The sequence below is a fragment of the Thunnus maccoyii genome, chromosome 10, assembly GCF_910596095.1.
Source record: "Thunnus maccoyii chromosome 10, fThuMac1.1, whole genome shotgun sequence".
NCBI lineage: Eukaryota > Metazoa > Chordata > Actinopteri > Scombriformes > Scombridae > Thunnus > Thunnus maccoyii.
In genome coordinates, this window is record NC_056542.1 from 34714676 (window position 1) to 34740358 (window position 25683).

A 25683-nucleotide genomic window follows, 5' to 3' on the forward strand; every position below is an offset into this window, starting at 1 on the left:
TTAGAAATATGTTTGTTTTATTTGAGAAAGGAAAAAAAAGTTAACACCTATACATCTCAGTGAATCTCCTGAATGGACAGAACAAATTAAGTCATTATACTTTCACACTTGCTGTCTGTCCACTGGGGAGCATAACACAGTCACACATACACACACACACTATCTGAGACCCAGTTTCTTCTTCTCTTTCTGTTTCTTGCGAACAACGTCTATGTTACGGTCCTTCCACATGCTCTTCCTCAGTTTGATGGGACGACTGCCAACATATTTACCTGGACAAGCACAGAGTGAAAGGGATACACAGAGTCTGCAGTTATTAATCAGAGTGACAGGATTGTGCTGCTGTCTACACTGTTTTGTTTTGGGGTTTTTTTTTATTTTTTTACATCAAATGTACACCCTGTCAAAGACATGAATATAAGAACAAAGGATGGATGGATATCTACAGACTGGCAGAACCAAAGGCTATTAGTTAAAATTGGAAGTGACCAATTTGATTTCTACATCAAGGACCCTCCTATTATAAAATGTAACAAATACCACCATCAAAATGACCCCTTAGCAAATACAACTCATGTAAATGTTGAAAAAGCAGCCAGGTGAAAAAGGTTGTGTGTGTCTTTAAAGAGACTGACCGTTCATCTCTCTCATGGCTCTGACGTAATCATTTGGATCTTTGAAGCTGACGAAGCCATAGCCCTTTGTCTTTCCTGTACGTTTGTCTCTCACCACCTGATGATAACAATTCATGTGATGATTTCATTTGTCCAAAACACACAACTGTGAACCAGTAAGATAAGATGCATTGCTCACTGATCATTTAACAGGTACTCAAAGTCCATTTGCTAAGCGGACCTGGAGTTCAGATTTGTTTTTGTCAAACCTCCATGACATGTGTATGATGGGATATGTCCTTGGATGATGTCAAATTGTCATGACAGAACTCTTAAGCAGTGTCCACTGTGTATTGAAAGGGACATTCATTATGAATTCAATAAATATTTAATTATTGTTCATGTTAGTTTTTATGAATGCAAAAAAGTATTTTCACTGAACCAGGAAGCCTTTTTCTACCGTCCCTTGAAAAGGTTTGACATAGTTAAATCACTCCTCTGTTAACACATTAAGCATTACCCAAATACTGCTGTGTGCTGTCACATGGTTGTAGATATTTGATTTTAATTCATTTTGCTTCTGGTAATGTTAATTTTGTCAGCTTTTTTTTTTTATTTATTTAGTCTTAGTCAAATGTGTCAAATGTCCTTAGTTCTTACCATATTTAGTCAACCTCATCCTGTATTTTTTAGTTAAGTTTTAGTCAACTAAAAGTCTGGGCATTTTAGTCTCATCTTAGTCGAGGAAAATTGTAACTATTTTTGTATAGTTTTAGTCGATGCAAACTTGACATTTAAATTTTTTTGTCATTTTAGTCAAACTTATTTTACAAGATCTGATAAAAAATACAGGTTGAATGCTTAAGAATGCAGCTTTACAGAAAGTGGCCTGGTCTGATGGTATCAATTTAAGGAATGCATCAAGACATGGAACATGTTCTGATTTGTATATTTATTTTGAACCAACATGATTCAACAACTGGGGCCCAATACTCTCTTTAAAACTATTACCTGAACGCCTCCAGTGCAGACAGATCGTGTACAATTTTTATTTTTTAAACTACATTTTAGCCTTGTCTTTTTCATCAACAATGTTGCATGTTGATATAGTCAGAATTAGTGTTGTTGTTGCTGATGTAACGGGGGACTATATTAGTTAACATATTTAGTCATAGTTTTCATTAACAAAATTGACATTAGCTTCTGGGCTAATTACATAACTGGGTTATTATATAATTGTATTGCCTATGGCATTTATTGATGTACTATAAAATAATTTACCTAAACTCTTATCCATTATTGTGAGATACAGAATGTCTGAGATTAGCCTGGATTATATGGAAACCCAGAAGCAGAAAATGTCATTAATGAGCAATGTCACATGTTCTCAATCCCCACTAGGGGTTGCCAAAGCTTCACAGAGGGTTGCGAGGCCAGAATTCATTTCTATGGAGAAAACAAGTAAATTCCATTATTTTTAAAATTTATTTTTTAAACTTTTAACCAACCTTGGCTTTGAGGAAAGATGGGTATCTGCTGAAGGCTCTGGCAAGTATGTCATCATTGACCTCATTACCAAGATCACCGCAGAATATACGGAAATCATCTGCAACACAGAGAGAAAATAGGATTTACACAAACATGAAAAGAACGGTGTCAAACAGTCAGACTATGTTACCTTCATCCTTACCTTCAGAGAATACCAACAGTGTGCAAAGCTGTCATCAAGGCAAAAGGCGGCTACTTTTAAGGAATCTAAACATATTTTGGTTTGTTTACATTTTTTTGTTTACCACATGATTCCGTGTGTTATTTCACAATTTTGATTATGTCTTCAGTATTGTTCTAGATGTAGAAAATAGTAAAAATAAAGAAAACCCCTTATTGAGAAGGTGTGTCCATACTTTTCACTGGTACTGTATGTGTGCCTACCACAGGTTAACTATGCTTTTGGCCACGTGACAACCTCACAGCCCACTGCACATCTTGGTGTGACGTCAACTTACAAGACATTGACACAAGCCTTACGTCCAACCATTTCATTTACATTAATGGCAGCTGCTACCACTATGCAACAGTCTGTTTCACCACCAGCTACCTCTAGTTAAGAGCAGCCAACAGTCCTTCCAGCACCTGGAGCTCTTAGTTATTCAGCAACCCAGCCAGCCGTTTTTGTGCCTCAGTCAGCCTACTGACCTCCGTCTACTGCTTCTATAAATCCAGTGCCTCAGTTGTCCACAGTATCTACTCCTCAGTCCATATCCTTGTTCTCACCACCTGGATCCTCAATGTACACACAAACTGCACCTGCTCCACCAATGTACTTTCAAGCTCCCTGAGGGATAATATCATCCACACTAGGGCTGTCACTTTTCAAACTGCAATGACCTGTTCGAATTCATAATTTACAGTCTATAAGCGCCACAGAGTTGTGATCCAGCAGCACAAAATTCAGTATCAGCTTGACCTATTGCATGACCTATCTTCCTTACTCTTCAACAATAATATATTCTAGGACTCACCTGCTAGCTTGCCACCCTAGTGAGGCAGCAGAGGTACCGGACGAGTGGAGCAGTGTCAACTATACAATCTTGTCTGACTGCCTACTATTCGCCACACTCAGCTTCAGAAGGACCCTAGCCAGAAGTTCGTAAAAATGCCATCACTCATAAAATAGCAAGATCTATATGATATGCAAGGATATGCGGTCCATTGGTATTGTTTTGTTCATTCTTATGATGAACTGGAGCTACGGTGTAAAATTCCAAGTCGCACCACAATCTCAAGTTATTTAGTAGTATGACATCACATGGGAAAACAAAGATTATATTGAAGGATACTCTCTCTTATTGTGTGCGACAGTCACAGCTCACTGTATTTCCGACTTAATATGTTGTGTGTACTATGGAGATGAGAGGAAGCCATACAGCTGTCCATATTGCAGAAAGCATGGCAACACGCTGGATGAATTTGATATTTCCAGTTGTAGCCGTCACCACAGACAATGCCCTGAACTATGTAAACTATGTACCCTTTTTGGCCTACACGCTAAACCTGGCCGTGTGTAAGGGGCTTGAGGTGTAAGCCATTGATAGGGCCCTTTCCAGACTAAAGCAAACTGCAGCTCATTTTGGAAGGTCTCCATCAGACAGCTGGTTAGATTTAAAAAAGGAAAGACTAATAAACGACTGCGTCACCAGATGGAATACCACCTATTATATTATATTATTAAATATTAAACCCAAGCCTATAAATTACAACATGTATTTGACAACTAAAATACTGATATCTCGAATTATCAAGATTAGAAAGATCAATATTAGGGATTTTAAAAAGCCAAATAGCATGTGATGTAGGGCTAAATTTATTTTTACAGCCAGGATGATGGCAAATTTGAAAATGCGCTACAGTGAAGACAGCAGCGAATGGAAGCTTTTCAATAAAGCAGCCTTCCTGACCTTCCAATGCTCTCACTTAGTCCATATTTCATCTGAACAGAGAAAACTAATCAGTGAGAGCTTATCATAAGAGATAAAGGAAAACAAGAAAGATTCCCGCTATGACTGTACATATACACAATAGGAAGAAAAGACAGCTGCCCTAGGTGCGATGGGAAACTAGTTAGGGGACGAACGAATCGAGTGACTTCTCAAACAGGGATGCAATTCAGGAGATGCAAGCTTACATGAAAGAAACCCCTCTCTGTGCAGACAGAAACCCACTGCTTTGGTGGAGAAATACAAGGTACAACAGATAACCACATTTCTCAATGCTGACCTGTAAATACCTATGTGTACTGGGAACCTCTGTGCGCTCTGAGCGGCTGTTCTCGTCAAAAAGAGAGCTGCACTTGTTCCTGATGGAGATGATAGACTTGTGTTTCTTTCTTTTTTTGAAAAAAATATAGTTTGGTGCATTTTTAGGCCTTTATTACAGTGGCAGTAGAGAGTAGACAGGAAACAAGGGGGAGAGAGACTAGGAGGTGACATGTGACAAAGGTCCACTGCCTGTATCAAACTGTTGACGTTGCAGTTATGTGGCATGCATCTTAACCACTGGGTTTTCCAAAACTATTGGAAAACTCTACTGTTGTCTGTGATTTGACATGTGATGCGTTACTACAGCTGTTAAAATAAGTTAGCATTCGATATGTTGCTGATAAATGAATACCATTGCAGGAAGAATGTGATGTTAGACTGGTATTGTTTAAAGGCTTGCAATTGCAAAAGAATGGTCACCTTATGGACAAAAGCTAGTTAGTAAAATAATGTCGCCATTTATGTTTTGAGTTAAATATAGCATGTATTACACATTAAATGTTATTGAATGCAAGCGTTCAGTTTTTTCACATCATGCTATATGGGTTGCAGTTCGGTCGAATTAATTCACATTACCTGGCAAATATTGCATTACCACAGCCAGGATCTCAGCTAGTTAATCCCAATGCAGTTCAGCCAGCTCACCAACTACATCTCCAAGCGTAGCACCACAGCTAGGATATTAGTCCACTCCAATCACAGTCAGTTAGTCAGTTTATCAGCCCATTTATAGTACACCAATCCAGCCAACATATCAGCTTTCTCAAGTGCCAACATAAAAACCAACACCAGTTCATCAGCTAAGTTATCAATCAGCTCCAGTGCCATAGCCTTCTAAGTCCCCCAGTATGGGCTGGGGATGACACCAACTATAACACCAAGGCTACCACCTCCTCTCCCACAACCTGTCCCAGTTCCTGAGCTTCCTAAACTAGAGCATGACAGCTGGGTGGCAGCCACACCCTGAACTCTCAGAACATATCTATAAGTATTCTCACGGAGTTCTCATGGAGCAGTTCATATTGAACAAAGTACGGTTGATAGCACATGCATATCGACGCTATCCACAGCCACACACCATGGCAATGCAGTCCCTGCAGTGAGAGTAATAGGTTGCACAGAGCAAAATAGCCACAATCTTAAACACCCCAGACACGAAGCCTGGTGATTCTAAAGCATTGCAGACCTGCTTGTGGGAATGCTAACAGCACTCGAAGGTCCAAATGTGATGGAGATAATGTCTACTAAACATGTGGACAGGCAAGTAAGTTTCCTAGGTACTCAAGGGACAATTTTGTAGAGCACATGGCCAATTTCAAATGAACAGCCTCAACTCTTACAACTTTGCTGAGTAGTTGAAGGTCAAAGCAAAGGCCAGAGATTTTCATCAAAAGATGGCCCAACGCCATCAGAAAGAAAAGTGGGCCGCTCCAACGAAAGAGAGTATATCTGCTCCGAAATCAAAGACTGAGTCGGTAGTCTATTATGGCACTGGCAAACCAAAGGATAACAAAAATTTCACGCGAGGCCAGTCAGTCAGTTGTCAGAGAGAAGAAATCCAAATGTCTCTGTTTATTCTGTTAAAGTGTGGAACATTATCTCTCCCAGTGACCCAACATTGCAACATGAGATGTGTCTGTACAAGCTGCATCACAGAGAAATGCACACTGAAAAAAGCCTGTAATTAATGCCAGGCAATACACCTTAAAGTTCTTCATGTCCATTGCTAAGGCAGGTTCAGTGGTTTGTCTCATCAACACATAGATGATGTTGCCTCTAGCTTCCACCCATGCTAGCACCTGTAGTAAAAGCTGAAACTAGCTGCCCTTGCCCTGCGACTGAATGCCCACTGTTGGTTCAACTCATTCCGGTCTCAGTTACATTAAAACAGTAATTTACATATTTGCCCTAAAACACAACAAAACAAAACTTAAATCTCATTTGCATTGTTTGTAGCATTTTTAAGACCCTTGGATGATGGATTTAATGACTTACTGGTCATTTATATTTATAACTAAATATTTCTTAAGTATTGTACTCCACTAGCACATTAATAGATCTGACAACATTTGTAATTTGGGGAACAAGGTATAAAGATGAGCACAAATTTCTTTCCTTTAAACACAGCAATGCTAATATACATGAAACATCAGTCACATTAATCAAGAAAGTTAGCTGCATTCAACCTCATCCACCTGACTCATTTTCAGCTAGTATGTAAGCTTTAAGAGCCATTAGAGGTGGAAACATGTCAATATCTCAAACATATAGCAACAAGAATGACATGCTTTACTTAGCATAGACAGCCGAAAAGATATGCATACACTCGTCATGAATGCACACAATCCTTTACTACCTGCAGCAACTAGCAGAGCAGATGATCTCTCAATTATCATGTGGCACTGAGATAATTACACAGCCAGCAGCTAAAGCTACTGGCCACACAGTACATGAAGTTTCTGAGGGAATTCTGCACAAGTGCAGCATTTACCATTTCCAAAAAGCATATAATAGTTTATCTTACACAATCTTTATCTGTATTAAGGGTGAGAGGAAGCAGTTTGTACCTGTGTCCCACTCCAACAGACTGGGGTCTTCCCAGCTGGTCCCTGCTGCAGTACGGATACACTTCTTCACTTTCTCCACCTTTGCTTTCTTTTTGTCCTCTGTAGCACTTTCCACAGGCTGGAACACACACACATACATGTCATAGGATAGGACCTACATATTCTTGGAGGTGAAAAGTAATAATAATTTTATTTATTTTTATTTATATTTATTATTTATTGTATTGTGCTGACAAGAAAAAGACACTGTTCATAGAAAAGTCATTAAATAATTTTTCAGTGTATTAAGACTTCAGTTAGTTACAGTGTGTCAAGTTTCAAATTCAGCAACAATTGGCAATTTAACAGAGTAAAAACTTAGATCACACCATTTGCAGCAGAGCTATGGAAACAAAATAGGGTGATAAGTACTGTAGCTATGTATCACCATATCTGAGCATGTGAAAACATATTGTATTATACATTCAAATGTGTCTATGTGTAAAATGTTTTGATCAAATGAATGAAGTAAATTTAACTTTTGAATCTGTAAGGAGATATATAGGCCTAGCTGTAAACAAATGTAAAAAGATTTGCACATATCATTTCCAATGTGTGAGTGCATAAAGAAGATTTGCACAAAAGTTGTGTGCAAGTTTACACATCAAAGGTTTGCAGTAACACATCAGATTTGCAGTTACACATCTGTTTGTGGGTGAAAAAAGTTCACACAGAATTAATTTGTATGTGTAAATCCCAAGTTTAAAGCTATGACTCATATCAATGATTCAATGGTAAATGGTAAATAGACTGTACTTGTATAGTGCCTTTCTAGTCTTTCGACCACTCAAAGCACTCTTTACACTACGAGTCACATTCACACACATTCATACGCTGAATGGGTACAGGGGCTTCCATGCAAGGTCCCAACCTGCCCGTCAGAGGAACCTAATCATTCACACACATTCACACACTGATTGAATAGCCATCAGGAGCAATTTGGGGTTCAGTATCTTGCCCAAGGACACTTCAACATAAAGACAGGAGGAATCGAACTGATGGGTGTTTTAACCATCTTAGTAACGGTATGGTGGTTTGGCAGAGATCTGCTGGAAAAAGTGCTTACATTAGCTAATCCATTGCGAAGGACATTGCTTGAAGTCAACCTACGGATGACATCCAAGAAGGAAACCATTGCTCACAAAATGGCTCAAAACATCAAGATTAAACTTTGCCAAAGAACATGAAGTCAGATGAAACCGAAACAAATTTGTTTGGATCAGATGGGTCCAGCATGTTTGACGTGGACCTGGCCAGGACTATCATAGTGCCTGCATAGTGCCGACCGTGAAACACAGATGTGGCAGTGACTGCATGAGTGCAAAAGGTGTAGGGGAGATGGCAAACACACTGCAAAAATCACACAAGAGTTTTCAAAGAACAAAAAAGTCAAAACTATGACCTGGCCAAGTATGTTCCCTGATATGCCCCTCCAGCAAAGAGCAACTGAACAGAATCATCTGTAAAGAATGGCAGAACATCTCTCCACAGATTTGTGCAAGACTAGTATCATCCATACCCACGAGGATCAAATCTGTCATCAAAAATAAAGGTGGGCATACACTAGTGGGTGGAGTCTCACTAATGAAGCGTGTGTTGACTTTTGTTGCAGTTTGTTCTTAAATGTGGACCTTTCATTATAGTTTAATTAGTAAAATATTCATTTTTTTTACTTAATTGGCTTAATTCTTCCTGGGTTTTGCCTAAAAACAAATAAGAGTGCATTAAATGGACAGGATTTGTAATTACTTAACATTTTAGTAATACTGACCGGGGGTGTACTCAGTTTTTATTATTGTATGTATGTATACTGTATGAATCGGGGAAAAAAATCAGTTAAATGAATTCAATATAAATACAATAAAGCAGCTATAATTGATATTTTTCATAAATACATATAAAATGTGTTGCCCATTGCTTGTGGTAATGAACCTACAAAATGACTCTGCTCTTACACTCTTCTCTATCTCTTGCGCTCCAGTTGATGGTGGCTGCTGTATTTGCCCAGATTTGTTTGTTGAGATCACTTCTTTTTCTGTTTTATGGTGGCTGGTAAACTAAGAAGTGACTCACTACCATCACCTACTGCTATGGAGTGTGTCATTGTTTTTGCTTTTACATTGGAACCTTTGTTTACACCAGAAGGTGTAAACCACTGCTTGGGAACAGAGATACAAATGTACTGTCAGATGGCACATCTGGAAAAATGGTTGTAAACTTTACTTTAGAAAAAGTAGGATTTAGCCGCCAAAATGAGAGTAAGGGTCGGTTTGGTACATTATTTTTGTTGCTTAGAAATCTAACTTTTTTTTTATGAGAAAAAAGTTACATAGTTTCTCTTTAATAGCAGAAAGCAGACTGCTGGTTTTAAATGTACCTCAGTGTGGGGGGGCTCATGCTCAGGCATGCTGGGTCCAATGACGGCACTGCTGTCTTCACTCTCCTTCTTGTCCAGTAGACCTGCTGCCATCACTGCTGCCTGCTGCTCTGCAACCCGTGCTGCCAGTTCCTCCTGAGGGATCCACATCAGACACACTCAGACAATGATGCTTCAACAGCACCATGCCTTCATACATACATTCAGTAACACACACTGACCTACCACTCCCACATTACTAATACATAACAGAGTTAGCATAAAAGTCTTTTTTTTCTTTTAGTGTGTTTAGTGTTTATTTCTAAAGCACATTACTTTTACAAACATAATACAACATAAAAGTAGCCCTTAAATAAAAGTAGCTCCTTGATGGAACAAAACATCTTACTGTGTTATATACCCATTGCATTACTTGCCCATTGTTGTTTTGCTTTTTTTTGTAGAAACAAAACCCATTTAGTTCATTTTCACGTCACGTTCATCAAATAAAAATCATGTTATCAGTAGTAGGACAACGGACGCTACAATTATAAACTGAAAGTGTCTGCTCAGTAACCATCTGCAACAGCAGCAGAGTCTCAGCTCAGCTTAGCTGAGTGAGACGTCAGCCCTCCCTCCTGCTCTCTGCTGTAAACACACATAGCGAGCAGCTGCTCTCACTTCTCTGTTAAATTCTCTGCTCCGGTTGCTGCAGCCTCACCATCACACACACACACTCTCTCAACTGCACACTTGCTACACACTGAGCTATTCCTTGAAGGAGCTATGCTACTTGTAGAGCAAGTTGGGCCCCTGGCACTTTTGTGCTCAGGCCCAAATTAACTGAACAGACAGATAAGCACACAGCCAGCACTCAGAGCAGAATACTTGTAGCAGCTCACCTAGACATTATTTTGTAAGATATCAGTGATAGTGCAAATACCATTCTGGCTTGTCTCTGAGCTCTGACATCATTTCTTTTATGTCCAACAGGGGCAGGGGGAGCAGAGTACACTGTTGGTGCTGCCTGGATGATTGATGGTGTTGGTTTGACGGTAGGCGTGGCTCCCTGTCTTGTGGTCGAGGCTGATACCATTGAGACCATATCACTGACCTGAGTGAGACACACCAACCAACACAGAGACAAGTTCTGAACAAGGTAAAAAATCAATGCAGTGGCTCACCACCTCTAGGTGAATGTTGTGCCAACATGGTTTGATTCCTTGACTCTGACCTGAGGTCCAGCAGCCATGTGCTGGATAGGCTGAGATGCACCCTGAGGTGTCTGGCCGTGTAGTGAAGGAGGGAGCATCATGGGAGGAGGTGGAGGAGGCCGAGGCAGAGGAGGTGCTATTGGAGGACCACGCATTATCTGCAGCCTCTGACCACCTATCAACACAGTGTACACAGTGTTAAGATATTCACACATATACAGTACATGAACCCCATTTTGTGAATGAAGGCAGAGATTCAAGCAGGTAGAGCAGATAAGAGCAAATTCATCTTACAAATTGAGTCATAATAAACCCAAAAATTGAGAAGTCAATTTCCATGAAAATATTATTTCCATGTAGGGCTGGGACCAATTATAGACTTGCTGATTATCAGCAACTGAAAATCCACTGAACATTGCACACGTGCACACATTGTGCATTTAATCAGGTTTTGGGCAGAAGCATGAAAATAATACAACAATAAGCCCTTATTATCCTAGGCGTCTCAGGTTTGCCAATAGGGGTCTTTTAACTGTTAAAACTACAGTAACTGTGATCAAGCTGTTTTTACTGGATCCTCAGCTCTAGCACAGCCTTCTACTAAGCATGAGTCAGCAAACAGTGTCTGTTCTTAACTGTTAGTCTTTTGTTACTGTAACTTGGATTTTTGTTTGGCTAATTTTGTATTCGTTATTTTTGATTATGCATTTACTTCTTGTATTATTTTTGTAATGGTTTTCAGCTTTCTTCCAGCTTCCAGATTTACAGCTTTTGTCTGTTTTAATGCTGCTTATATGATATCCTATCCCAAAGTAGAGAAAAGTCCTTGCTTGAAAAGTGCTCTATAAATTAGCAATTATTTTTATTACCATGACATTACTGTCTAGTGTTAACCTTACCGGGTCTCTGCAGAATATGGGGGACGAAGGCTGGTCTCATCATGGGAGGAGGGGGAGGACGTAATGGAGGGACTAGGACAGACATAAGTCACATAGTAACTGTGAATGAAACATCTGAGGGTAAAGAAGGAGGTGGGTGTATATAAAGATCACAGTAATACATTTGTTTAAAATCTTTAGCAAATGTTTAGAATTCATATGACTCACTTCTAGCCAACGTTTCTAGCATTTCTAGCACCACAACACACTGAGACCTGGTTTAGTTGGGAAGGGAGACTGCTGTTCCATTATTATTAACTATCATTTTTTTACAAACTCCAATAGGTTAGGGCTCAGACTGACAGATTAACACAAACTGTCAGGCACATGTATGATTCCATAGTTCAACTTGACCGTTAACCATTGGTACATCAATGTGATGTATTTTTTTGCATTTCTCCCACGACTGCGGCTGGTGTATATCATTAGCAAAGGTAGCACAACATGAACCCCTTTGCTTTTAGCAAAGCAATAATCACTTGTTTGCAGTGGTGACCAGAGTGATTGGCCAATCACGTAAGCCAGCGATCAAACCAAAGATGCCCATGGGAAGGACTTTGTTTACCATGTAGCATTTCACTGTTTACTGAGCAACTGTGAAGATGAAATAGACTCATTGCGGCCGTGATGACCTTTCCAGAGTTGTGCAACCCTGCCATAGGGGAGTACAAAGATGTAAATCGTTGTTGTCGTAATTTCTGGTAAGTATTTTTACTTGTGCTACAATCAGATATGTCATACAATTGGCCTTGTAGTGACACACCCACACCTCCACAGTAGTGCCACATTGTCAAATTTGGTCTGAATGCAGCCTTAAGGTCAGAGGATCAAGTTCACATTTTCTAAAATTATTGTAATGAAGCCTCTAGCTCAGCACTTTGTATAGTATTAGTGGCAGCAGGATTAGCTGACCATGAGGATGCATGTCTACATAGTGTTTGAAGGAAGAGAGAATCTGTAAATTTAAAGGGGTACTGCACACTTAAATGTGTTTTTTGAGCTGTAAACTAAATTATATGACTGTAATGAAATGCATTAATTCTGGTGTTAATATTGACATTGACACCAAATTTATTTAAAAAAAAGGCATTTCATGGGTTGAAAATGGTTCAACCTGTCATCTGCTTTTTAAAATCAGCCCAGAAAAGGCAGGGCCAGTGCTGACAGAGTTGACCGTTTGGGAGCTCTCTACGTCATGGAATTTATATGAATGGTAACTCCCACCTTCCCCAGCCCCCACACTTGAGTGTTAGTCTGTGAAACCATCCATGCTCATTTTCAAATATATACTGATTAAGATTTTTAGCTAACAGCAGCTTACAGGAGCACTGACCTGCTGGAGGAAATCTCTCCGTCTGTTAACTTGCCTGCTGTCTGTTCCTGCAGTTATCAGCTGGTAAAATCTTGTTTTAAAATGGTTCAGTCTGCTGCAGAGCAGCAGTGTAGCTCCTGAAGCTAAGACTTCATGTGAAAGTACTTCATGTGAAAATAAACCAAGTTAAACACAGATTGGTTTCTTAAAAAATGACTTCTGGCTTGTTTAAATGTTGTTGCACTGTTTGGCTTGCTCTCATTATTATTAGGGCCTGACCACCGAACAGTGGAAATGCCCTGTTGTATTTGAACCAATTATTACTATTCTTCCAAAAGAAGAATCGTAATAAGCAAAGGGCTCCCCCCCTCAGCCCCTTGCACACTTTATAGCATTTTTTCAACATTATGCAGTGGGTAGAGTTACGATCAGACCTAAAGGGTGAAATTACACTTTAAGAAATGGGAGAGTGAGGAGGCACACAGCCTGTAGATTGTATTGCAGTCAATGAGAGCGTGACAGCATTCTCCCTATCTATTCAAGGTAGAGTCAGAGATTCTAACCAATCAATCAATTTTTATTTAAATAGCGCCAAGTTACAACAAAAGTCATCTAAGGGCACTTTTCACATAGAGCAGGTCAAGACCGTACTCTTTAATCTACAGAGACCCAACAATTCCCCCATGAGCAAGCAATCCAATACACTTTTTGTCAAATTCAGCGAATATCTCCTAACAGTCCATTAGCTGTCCATTGTGTGTGCGCTGAAAAAAAATCTGGTGCCCATACACAGCCCTGGCTCTGCATAACAGGCCTGTAAAACACAGTTACTTGGAGCAAGCCACACAACACTATTCCAGCCAGTCAGCAGGGGGCGTCGATGCTGCAGCTGACAGACAGCTGCTTTTGTGGACAGAGACACTGAACACAGGTCGAGTGAGAAGAGGAGGCGGACAGTGTGGTTGGACTGCTGTGCTCACATGAGACAATTCCCCCCCCGCTCATGATAAAATGTGAGAGGGACATAACTACAGCTGAAGCATCTCTCTGGATTCTGCCATATTTCTCTTTTGGTCATTGCCTTGGCAATGTGCATCCATGAATTTGGGGGGCAGAGCCTCTGTGACTCTACCTTTAAGGTTTAGATCTCAAAGACTTTAATGGCTACTGGATATGTTTACATTTTGAGATAGAGGAAGCTTATGGCAAAATTTTAAAAAGGTATGATATGTGCATGGAGAGTTAAAACTGTGGGACTGAAAAAGGTTTACAACAGACTACAACTTTTAAAGTGTCATGAACATTTTTAAGTTTGAACAGGGTCTGTAGGCAAATGTACTGTATGTCTGAGCAGGTGAATTTCAAAGTTACAGACTCCAACTGAGTTGGATCATTCCTCCCATAGACTGCTATTAAAAAATATGATTTCATTTTCAAAAAATGTGATTTCAAAATCACTGGAATATAAGGAGAAGAGTTCCAAAAAAACGCACAGAAGACAGAAAAAGAAGAAGTATATATAAGTATAATAAAGAGTGAGGAGAACTATAATGTGAGTTCAGAAATCACACAATAATGAAAGCAAAAAACACTGTTGATGCTGGGGTCCTAACAATAATGATACCACATCGTGAGTCGACAGTATCATTACACCTCTAAATTTAAATGATAACAGAGTATTTACTACATATTACAGAATATTACAGCCAAACCCTCATCAGTGTATGTGTGTGAGAGTTTATGTTCACCTGGTCCTACAAAGGCTGGAGGTGGAGGACCAACAAAACTTGCAGCTCTGGCTTCTAATGTTTGCTGGACCTGAGAGAGAAGAAGAGAGAGACAGCATGAAAAAGATAAATAACACAAAGAGCAAGAGAGCTAGAAGACAGAGTAAATAATGTACATAAAGAATGGGGGAAAAAAACATCTCTTTCAGTAGCTATATTTTTGTATATCGTATTACTATTTGGCCACAGCTGCCAAATTAGATCACCTTTAACTAATAGATATATCCACATTTGTTTTATTACATTCATGACTCTACAGTGAGCAGTGGGAATAATACATTACTATCCAGATACTACTAGAACAGTACAAACCTGTCTGTAGGTGTTGGTGCCTATAATTGGTCGCACCACTGGAAGCGCTGGGACAGCGGGGACAGCCAGAGCTACAGGTACTGCTTCCATGAGAGGTGGGCTTCCTGATACCGGTACTGGACCACCGAGAACCTCCTGCTCAAAACTACAGCAAGAGCAAGAGGTGTAGAGTCAGATGGACATTTATACTGGGGGTTGGAACATGTACAGTTTCCTTTACTAGTCGATTCCCCTCTGGGGTTTTTTACCCTGGAGACAACAACAATTTCAAAAATGCATAAAATTAATAAAACAAAGGGAAAAGGAGAAGTGAAAAGCAGTAGAAATAAGAAAAGTTGAGCATTGCTTCCATGAGGGAATGAATAGAGAATGGTGAAGTCAGGCATTTCACAGACTCTGTTGTTTTTGTCTTTTATCTTTGTGTTCACACCGAACCTGGAAATGTGTCATGTTGTGCAGACTTTTACTTCTTGTGATCAGCTAGCGCCTACATTTTTGCAAATACAGTACAGAACATAGATATTTGGACAATTTAGACACATTTTTTGTTCTTCAGGCTCTGTGCTTCAGTACATTCCATTGTAAATAAAGTAGCAAATACAGTGTTTCTAACAGAATGAGATTCTGTGGGGGGGTACAGTGTGGGGGATATACAAATGTAATTGGACAGATCCACATGAGGTCAAACAATATCATATTTAATATTTAGTGGAAAATCCTTTGCAGTCAATGACTAGCTCTCTAGTGATGCTCTCCCAGGCTTTCACTGCAGACACCTTCAGCTTCAACCTGAGATCAGGTGATTGACTAGACCAGTCGAGGATATTCCACCTCTTCACCCTGAAAAGCTCTTTGGTTGCTTTAGCCGTATGTTCAGGATGGTTGTCCTGCTAAATGATGAAATGTACTCCAATGAGTTTTCTGTATTTGTCTGAATGTGAGCACACAGAATAGTCCTGTACACCTCTAAATTCATCCTGTTGCTTCTGTCAGCAATGAAATCATCAATAAATGCCAGTTCCACTGGCAGCCATATACGCTTAAGCCATAACAGAACCACCACCATGTCTAACAGATGAGGTGCTGTGCTTTGGGTCATGAGTTGTTCCTTTTTTTCCTCCACTTTTTGCTTTCCATCATTTTGATAGAGCCTGATTTTTGTTTCATCAGTCCATAGAGAGATCTTATTATTATTGAAGAGTCAGTTCACCCAAATTCAAAAAACATTCTCTCACTTACTGCTAGCTTAAGCATAGAGCCACAAGAAAAAAAAAGTGTAATTGTTCAAATACTTACAATCAGACTGTATGTAAGCTCTGAAAGAAAATGAGACTTTCTTCTAGAGCAGTTTGTGAATGTTTGTTAAAGCATTAAGGGCTACTGATTTACTGTATAACAAGCTGACTATTCTACATTATAGTATTGATGAAATATGTATTGTATTTTACCTATTTGGGTGAAAGGTTTTAATTCATAAATCAGATTCTAGACCAGCAAAGCAAATATCAGCTGGTATAGTGATCATTTTTAAGAATGTAAATAATGTTAATAACTTAATAACCTGCATCTGATAAGTTAAGCTTTAGAGCGCTTACAATTTTTCACCACAGAAACACTGCACTACTGCTGCAACACAAAGCTGAGCTTGTTGAAAGCTATCCATCCACCCAATCTCAGCTGACATTGGGTGAGATGCAGGGTACACCCTGGACAGATCACAAGTCAATCACAGGGCTAACATATACAGTATAGAGACAGAAAACTCTCAGTACTGAGACAGACAACCATTCACACTCACATTCACACCTATGGTGAGTCACCAATTAACCTAATTTGCATGTTTTTGGTCTGTGGGAGGAAGCTGTAGTACCCAGAGAGAACCCAAGCAGGCACAGGGAGAACATACAAACTCCACACAGAAAGGCCCCAGCCAGCTGGTGGGTTTGAACCCAGAACCGTCTTGCTGTGAGGCGACAGTGCACCACTGTGCTGGCTGAAACCTAGTTAATTCTAAATCTAACATTACACCATAGATGGTGTTCTTAAATCTGATATCTGTGGTGGATGTAAGAAATATAATGCAGGCTGTGTGAACCTATCAGGACTGAGACTTTTGACTTGTGTTTACTATGGCCAGCAACAGCAACCAGAGGTTAAGAGTTAGAACAGGACAGGAAATGGACGAAACAAGAAAAAAGGGGGGTCTCATAAGGTCAACAGTGAATCCAGACCAACTGCAGAAAATACCACAGTGGTACAGACTGAAACACACATTTGACTTTATCAAAATAGTTGCCAATTACCTTTCTGTTGATTGTCAACAATGTCTTATTTCAGCATTAATTCTGTGACATCCAAATGATTTTACTCTTATTGAAGAGTCAGTTCACCCAAATTCAAAACACATTCTCTCACTTGCTGCTAGTAGAATCAGGTCAGATGTTTTGGTAATAGGTGCTGAGGGTTTGAGATATACGTGTCTCAAAGCTGGGCCATTACCCAAATACAATGATAGAGCTGAATGGATTTAGTTTGTGCTGCTCAAACCACTGAAAAATTACATATAAAAAGTTCAACAACAATTTTTCTTAAGAAAAACGGTTGGTTGGCATAATGTAACCCACCCAGAGTTTTCATAGAGACTGTTTCTTAAAGGCAAACTATCTGCACGGCTAGGTAGCACTTGGTTTAAGTTGGAAACTTTTTCTTGATGATTTGGGTGAAAACCCGTTAAAACAGTTGTACTTACAGAGCCATCTCAGCCTCCATCTCTTTCAGACGGTTCTCTCCTGACTTGAGTGCCATGCTGTGCGACAAAAGCATTGATCAAAACCAGCCAAACAACGTCTCAGTCTATCTACAGAACAATACAACAATTGAATAGTGAGACACATACGGTAAATCTTAACTTCATACTTTATAGTAAAAGACTCCCCTACAGTCATTTAGCCTTAAGATGATATACACCGCAGCATTTAACTTCCTTAAGTGATTTAGACTGTGAATAACATTATTGGTTGTCTACACTGGGATTTCTGGCCCGTGGGATGGTTCCCAATGCAGAGAAGCGGCTGTATGCTGTTCTTTAATAGATGTGGGACGGTTAACCTGGCGTAAATTTACCAAACCAACCAATTAGTCCTCATCCTTGAAGTCTTTGTAAACGTTGTAAGGAAAAAAAGCTGTAAAGACAAAAATTACAGCTTGAAAACACATCTTATAAAATATAAACATCACCGCTGTATCGTTTGTCTGCTTGTTTTCGAACGACACGAATTAGACGTCGTACTAAACTCACTCCGACAAGCCACAGAAAGGGGAGATTTGTGCTTTACTGGAAGTGTTTCCAGACAATATGTGTTACTAACTTTCTTTTGACTCACTTGAAAGAAAAAAATCAAGGCTGAGGATTAGTTAACTTGTTGGTTTTACAAGTGTACGCCAGACAGTCCCGAGCGGGGCCGTAGGATTTCTAACGCACTGCGAAACATGTTTATTTACCTAACGTTATTTGCATGACCACGACATAACGTTATCAATTAATACACTTACCTTAATCCGTATTTTTGAAAACGTCGAAATTAATCATTAACTTCTGTTCACTACGGTTACCCAATACGCTAGGCTTTTAACAAGCATTAAGTGGCATTAGCAAACACATCAGAAGCTAGCTAGCTAACGTTATTAGTTAAGAATTGTCTTGCTCTACTGTACCAGCTAAGATAACAGTAACGTTGACGCTAAAGCTATAGAATTCACGTATTAATTTCTACGCTACTGTTGATTAGCAAGTTAACTATTAAGAATAAGCATATGTAAATAGTGAACATTAGCTACTGTATGGTATAAGGACGTACTTCATTGATGAAAAGGTTCTTCCTTTAGCATCCAGATTGTAGCACGTTTCCGTCTTCTTCCTTGTTGGCAAACCGGCATTACTGCCACCTACTGGAGTGGAAATTGAATAGTAGATTGACAGTAAAAATAATTCATTCTCACCGCTAAACTCGTTTCTTTGAGGTAGTTTATCAAAATGACGATATATTATCGATCATACTTTCCAAATAAGATTGTGAAATCTAGTGTTAAGGTGTGTATGCTTCATTGACGATGATCGTTTCCTCTGCTCCTCTTCATAAACACTAACACACTAGCACGTTGAACAGGGGGGTGTTCTATCAAGCTGGCTAACTTAATAGCCTGACTTATTTCGATAAGCCTCGCTAATTTAAGTGAGTTCCGTTCTATCACGGTGGTTTATATGAGTCCAAGCTCAGTAACCATGGTAACTTAGTCAGCAGAACTAGCCTGCTCCGTGGCAGGCTTACAGTCCAGCTTAACTCAGCTGCATGTCAAAGAATGTCCGACGGACGGAAACAGACTCTCAAAAGACGGTTCCATCAAGTGTCTTTTCGCACTCACAACCCTTTTATTTAAAAGCTTAGCATTTATAATTTTAGAAATAAAAGTGTGCCAGCATTATTTTGAAGTTACTTATTCATTCATTCACTCATTTTGTTCAAGCTGTGAAGACAAAAAGAAAATTAAATAAAGTCCAAACCATGTCCTTCTGCTGTGTTTAAATGTATACAGTGGTAACTGCTTATAGTGATCACAGTTACAGTGATCAGCTATTTAGACAGTCAGAATCATTCATAAACAAAATTTACACTGTTTAAATAAGTCGCCTATAGAAATCAAGCAGTCCACCTACAGTATTCATTTTGGGTCTTCATACATGACAACATATGGAAAAACATTTTAAACCACGTAAATCTATTTTTTTTTTACTTTACTACCATGATAAGCGACTGCTGCTGCGTGGACACTGAAATCATGACAGAGACAGAGAGTCATTTCCTCTCAATGACAAACATAGTCTCTCCAAAACTTATGACAATAAAGGAGGGGGTTTAAGTAAATTTCATCGCTTTTAAAATGTGCACGCTGCGTTTGAAACAGCTTTACTGTATTTTGAAACAGTCATTAAAATTACGTAACTTTATATTCATGTAGGCTAATAAATATACAAATGTCAATTAGATGGCATTCTGCATGACAAATAAAGAAAAAGAAAAGGTTATAATAATCATGTGCTTAGTGATATTTGACCCAGACAAACGTGATCATTATAAGTGGCTTCCACTGTACTTATATCCTTCTCCAGTTTCCAGTTAATTTTTAACTTTCAGTGATGCTTGTAAATGGACATCCTGTGAAAGAGAAAATGTGTCAAAGAGCATGATAATGTTGGAAAGTTCTCTTAAGTTGCCTACACCATAATTTTAAATATACATCTGATATTATCTAGCCCAGTCACTGATCTGAATGCTCATTTATTAACAAATAAAGATAAAACCATGAGCGGGAACAAGCGCTGCTTGAACCATCATCCTTCTAGTAATAAGTTCGTTCCTTTAGGTTATCACTGCCCACCTACATAGATACATTTAATCTGTCATCAATTTTGTGCCAAGTCATCTCCTTCACCTTGGTAATTGTAGCAGTTTTGCCCTTTTTGGTGAAAACTACTTCATATTCTTCATATAGTTTCATCAGCAGGTTTATTCTACTGCTGTGAAGAAAACTGCTCTTGTTTTCTTTTCATTTTGCGACATAGTATCATCTTTTCGACAATCGACTGTTCTGGGCCGCTTATGTACTCCATGCACGCGCAAACTTCAAGGTTATTCCGGTCTGGCTAGACTTAGTGTTGACTAGACGCGGCTAAGCTGCGTTAATGGAACAGCTTGAGCCTCAAGTGAAAGTTGACATTAATTCTAGCCAGGCTTTTTCAAGTAAGCGCAGCTTTCTTTAGCTACGTTGATGGAACACCCCTCAGATCTATGTTTTGGACTTTAAGAATTAGCATGTCTATCCGATTATCTTGCTGCCCACTTAGCTCTGTAGCAGTGTTTTTTAGTTGTTGTTGTAGTGTTCAAATGTCAAATTAAATGCCACCTGTCCTGGCTCCATAGGTCCTTTAACAGTCAGTCTTTTAGGTGAGTTTGTGTCTTTTTTGCTCAGTTGCCTGTCATAACCCGGGCCTAGGCCATACAAATGTGGGAACAGACACAGTGAATGGCAGCAAATTAAAGATATTTATTATTATAAAGTAAACAACTGAAGCAATAATTGCAAATATGGAGTGTGTCAGTCAGTAACATCAATAATGTAGGTGTGAATGTGTGAGCAATGAAATGTAAGGTGTTGTGGAGCAAAAACAAAACTAGAATCAAACTAAAAACAAAAGCCTGCAGCTGCTGGCTGGGATGCATCAAGGTGAGAGAGAGAACTCGAACAATGCTGGGAGTTGGCCTTTTATCCCATAACAACATTAAGGCCTAAACGCACTGGAAGCGATAATTGACACTGTGAAAGAAAACTGAATAGTAAGTTATCATTTGATGTATTTCTTGAATATATCATACATGTTTCAGATAGTGTTTAAGTTCAGTTTAGTGTTAGTTTGTGTTTCACACATGTTCTAAATTCCTCTGTGCTATGTCTATTCTAAACTTTGCTCTTTGCTGTGTAAGATGAGGCAGTTGTGTGTTTAACAGTTAGGTTTATTCTGTTGTACTTTTACCTGAGCCAGTGACAAGATAAACTATAGTTATGCAGATGTTTATGTGTAAATCTGATAAGCTTTTAGAGGATAGTGTGGTTTGTCCTTAATTTAATATAGTAGTAATATTATTTTTTGATGCTACTTGGTGCCTGTTTATGTACTGTCATATATGGTCGTGAAGACAGACTGTTCCTAGGTTAGTTGAACTTTTGACTTGTGTTTCTATCTGAGGGTTGGTTGCTGACCTGTAAGGTTAATAAACAGATGTCTTAAATTCTGTACAAGTAGTATTTAAGGGACTGGTTAAGTGCCAACTTTTCAGACAAAGAAAAGATAGCTGGGTGGTATGTATCTTTGTCTCCAGAATTATGATGCATCTGATTGTATTATTTGATCACTTTATTTCATAACCTAACAATGCTCTCTTTGTGTGTTTATTGAGTGATCAGCAATTTCCCATTACAACGCCTGGGACACACTGGATGCGTGAACCTCAGCAGTGCGTGTGCGTCGCTGAACTTCTGCGTCTCCCATGCTTGCAGCGTCCACACAGGAAGCGTGTCTGCTGCGGCGCTTCTGCCACTGGCAGCCCTATCTTTCTATCGTGTTCCCTGTCTATTTCTGCTGAGAACCGCGCCTGTCACGCGGAGAAAATAGGCAAGACCTTGAATCTCTAGTTGACGCGTCTCTCGTGGGCTGTGTGGCTTCTCTAACCTGTTAACATGGGCGCCGAAATGTAAAGCAAGACGTACTGCGACGCACACGTGCTGCTCACGCATCCCGTGTGTCCCAGGCGTGACGCTCCTATGGCGCACTGCAAGTGTCAGATTTGAAATTCCAACACCACAGAACCAACACAAATTTGTCAATTTGTCCTTGTATTAACCGCTGCATTAGTTGGATGTAATGAATGAATGAAAAGGAGAAATGCAGAGGAGGAAAATAAAACTGAAACTAAGGGCGTCTGTGTCCACAGTAAATCATTTATTGACTACTTGACGGTTATGTGCGTTAAAACCTGACTGCCGTGAAATAATCAGAATATAACGTTTTATTTCTCTCATTCAGAAGTTTTGTTCTCACTACTGCTTGCTCTCCTTGCTCACCACCGCCAAGCTGTCTCTCTCTCTCGCTCGCTCGCCCGTGCTCAGCTGGCTTGCGCTATTGCTCTCTTTTTCGGCTGGAGAGAAAACAGTTTTGGTAGCTGGGTCCTAATTTGACGCTCCACAAATCGAAACAAGGTCGGAGTAGGCGCGTCAAGGCAGTTTGACGCGCGTCATGACGCTTCTAGTGCGTGTTCGGCCATTAAAAACAATAGGTGTACTTCAAAAAGCGCGCGTCAGACGCCTCCAGTACGTTCAGGCCTTGTTACTCCGAATTCTGCTGGCTGCCACACCCACATTCTCCCAGGTACTTTTACGGACACAAGAACATAACAATAACTCAGTACCGCACCAGCATCAATACACTTAAGGTAGATTAGGTAGGGGCTGTCACATTCCCAAACTAAATTTAAATTCCTTTTTAGTGCACAAACTTTTATTTAGTTGTATATTTTATCATTTATGAGTAAAGGTTACTCTTCATTATAAAAATTGTGATCATTTAAACCAATAGATCATAAGGATTTGTCAATAACCTACATGTTCTCATCTAAAATCATAATTATATCAACATTTTTTCACTATAAATTTATAGACACTGTCGGCTCTTACACTGACAGTGTCTATGATTTTACACTCTGATTCCATCACTGAGGCACAGAATAACATGAGGTGACTTTGTGATGATATTGGAAATAAAAACTAAACCCTCTGTTGACTTTTATTAGAAAAATAATCCACACACTGTGATTAGCTCCATGATTATAAATGCAACATTTGAGTCAGATAGACCTCATCAGACATTAACTGCCTTTCCTCTCCTCCACTTTGGTATCAAAACAGTTTGACATCACTTTAACTTTGTCATGTGCATCCAGAATAGTTTATCATCTGACAAAAAGCGAAAAATATACTACAGACATATATAATCATTCACACAATTATTTTAAGTGTTAGTGTTATTTCTCACGTTTCTACATCTTCTATTGTAGTTATGTGACTTTATTCTTTCCACCTCAATGAATATCACTGTCCTGTAGTTAATTTCCTGCATCACTGTTTCATCTCATTTCATATGAAATACTTCATTCATGGTTCTGACCATGTTGCTCGTAATTAACAACCCCGCCTCTTTCACATGACCGCACTCGTAGCTGGATAGGAAAGCAGCTTGATAGCCAGCCTCATGATACCGGTTATCGAGGATGGACAATGTTAGGTGAAGCCGGCTAACACAAAGAGAGCCAGACTAACTGCTTCGTGGTGCAGGGCAGGCCTCGGGTGTATTGTTATCACTGATGTTCGGTAAAGGTGCCTTATAATGGTTGGGCCATAACTGAAGCTTCTGAGGCAAATCTTCACCGTCTGCTCTCTCTCCATCCTGCCATACATACAACATACAACAGATAACCATTTCTATAACCATACCTAAAACTGAACTCACAAACATAAACTCTCGTCACTTCGAAAGGAAAAATGGGCAGCTATACTCCCTCTCGGAAAATCGTCTCTCAACCGAGATAAGAACGAAAATAAAAGTTTTTGTATGAAAAATACAAAACAAAACACACACAGATGTGTTGTTTAGCGAAATTTTGAGAAGTGTTTGAAGTGTTTTTGAAGTGAGGTCCAGGTGGACCTTTATTGAACGTGGAAAGGACGACACCCTGTGACCGTCCGCTCACAGCCGTTTTTAAACCAAAATCAGACTAGACCAAATATTCATTATATAGAGAAAATGACACTTACACATGCATATCTGTATTCCAAATAAGTGCACACGTCTGCTAAAAAGCAATATGACTTGAGTTGCATGTTTCTGTTTTTGGCGTCCGACTGGAACCGTTTTTGACCGGGGACACGACTTCGCCGTCTGAGCTATGTTGGCGGGGTTTGAATTGATCAAGATGCCGTAGGTCAACTCTGCATTTTCAAAACAAAATCCCCTCGTTTCAACGTTCAATGTGGTGCGATAACGTACCGGATATGGGCGGGGCTGGAGGTCTATCTCTGCCTTCCTACGCTAGCTGTTCAGTCTTGGCCTAGCCTGCGGGGAAACGACTTTCGAACAACTCTCGCATTTGGTGTTCAGGGAGAAGCATCATGCTCCGTATCGTGTTTTCTCGGACTCTTCCCAGACTGAACAGACTGTCGGCGTGTCACTACTCTGCTGCCGCCATCCCAGCACCCAGCACCCAACCCGAGGTCCACTATAACAAGGTATATTAGTTAGCCACAATGATCGTAGTGCTCTGGCGTTACACTGGACATTGGCCAGCTACGTGTTCAACAAGTGTTTGCTGTGCGCTGCAAAACCGCGATAAAACTGTATGTGAGGAGGTAATACTCACGGCTGCTAACTGTTACACATTTGTTACTCACCTTTATGGGTTTGCTCTGACTTGACTGATCTGATTTGCAAAACAAGGAAGAGAAGATCTAGGTTCAAGGTCCAGACGCACAAAATGTGTAAAGTTCCTGCCAATGTAATGAGGTGCTGCTGATTTGTGAAAGAGCAGCTGCAGCACTGATGACAGGTAACGTTGGTATAAGCATGAGAAAGTATTCGAAATAGGAGTCTAGATAAACTCTTATTGCGAAATCCTTCTTGGAAGAGATCGTTTCACATGGTGATGAGGTTATATAACGGTAACTATTAACAGTGCGTCCTTCAGGTTTTAATGAAATATAAACTGGCCATGTCTGTGTGTATGTCCCCAGACTGCGCTCTTTTGCTCCAGCAGACCACGGCGTCTTGATTATTGTCAGGTAAATAACTGTCAGGGAAACTGCGTAATGCGCAGCTGATTTGGCCATGTTGATGACTCAGGTCACATCTGATCTTTGCATAACGACACTAACAATGTTTTAGTTTAGTCTTTTTCTGACTGTTTTGAACTTTATATTAACGTTATATTAACTTGTACCTCCTGTCATGCCACCACCAACACACGATCCATCAATTAGTACATGCACACATGCAGCTGGGACTACGTGAACCATTCACGGTGTATAATAAGAGCTGTATAGAGCGCCGCCACTCAGCCTTGCA

The 25683-nt window shown here is 39.7% G+C and overlaps 2 protein-coding genes across 5 annotated transcripts in view; one reads left to right on the forward strand and one right to left on the reverse strand.

The window, feature by feature from the left end:
- On the reverse strand, window positions 1-25028 carry rbm42 (RNA binding motif protein 42). 4 transcript variants are annotated; one of them, XM_042425294.1, is made up of 13 exons: window positions 25014-25028; window positions 18815-18905; window positions 17707-17763; window positions 14958-15102; window positions 14607-14676; window positions 11508-11579; window positions 10629-10783; window positions 10338-10508; window positions 9416-9550; window positions 7000-7117; window positions 2123-2220; window positions 636-732; window positions 1-272 (listed from the first exon to the last, which is right to left on the reverse strand). In XM_042425294.1, exons 2-13 carry the CDS (start codon window positions 18817-18819, stop codon window positions 160-162), a joined length of 1236 nt encoding a protein of 411 aa, XP_042281228.1. In that variant the 5' UTR covers window positions 18820-18905; window positions 25014-25028; the 3' UTR covers window positions 1-159. The 4 variants fall into 4 exon arrangements, with proteins under 4 accessions (XP_042281228.1, XP_042281225.1, XP_042281227.1 ...); XM_042425291.1 differs by lacking the exon at window positions 25014-25028 and adding an exon at window positions 24381-24399; XM_042425293.1 differs by lacking the exon at window positions 25014-25028 and adding an exon at window positions 19015-19231.
- LOC121906420 (aldehyde dehydrogenase, mitochondrial-like) overlaps window positions 24634-25683 on the forward strand; it is a 43451-nt gene continuing 42401 nt past the window's right edge. The window contains exon 1 of the mRNA XM_042425290.1: window positions 24634-24851. Coding sequence (XP_042281224.1) covers window positions 24735-24851 — 117 coding nt within the window. The 5' untranslated portion in view covers window positions 24634-24734. The remainder of the gene's footprint in view (window positions 24852-25683) is intronic.

Bases quoted from the DNA above. Each gene is read 5' to 3' on its own strand.
- rbm42 (XM_042425291.1), bottom strand. The intron at 14,677-14,957 runs GTTTGTACTGTT...CTTCTCTCTCAG, and splicing joins GCACCAACACCTACAGACAG to GTCCAGCAAACATTAGAAGC. The intron at 2,221-6,999 runs GTACAAACTGCT...TCTGTGTTGCAG, and splicing joins TCTGTTGGAGTGGGACACAG to ATGATTTCCGTATATTCTGC.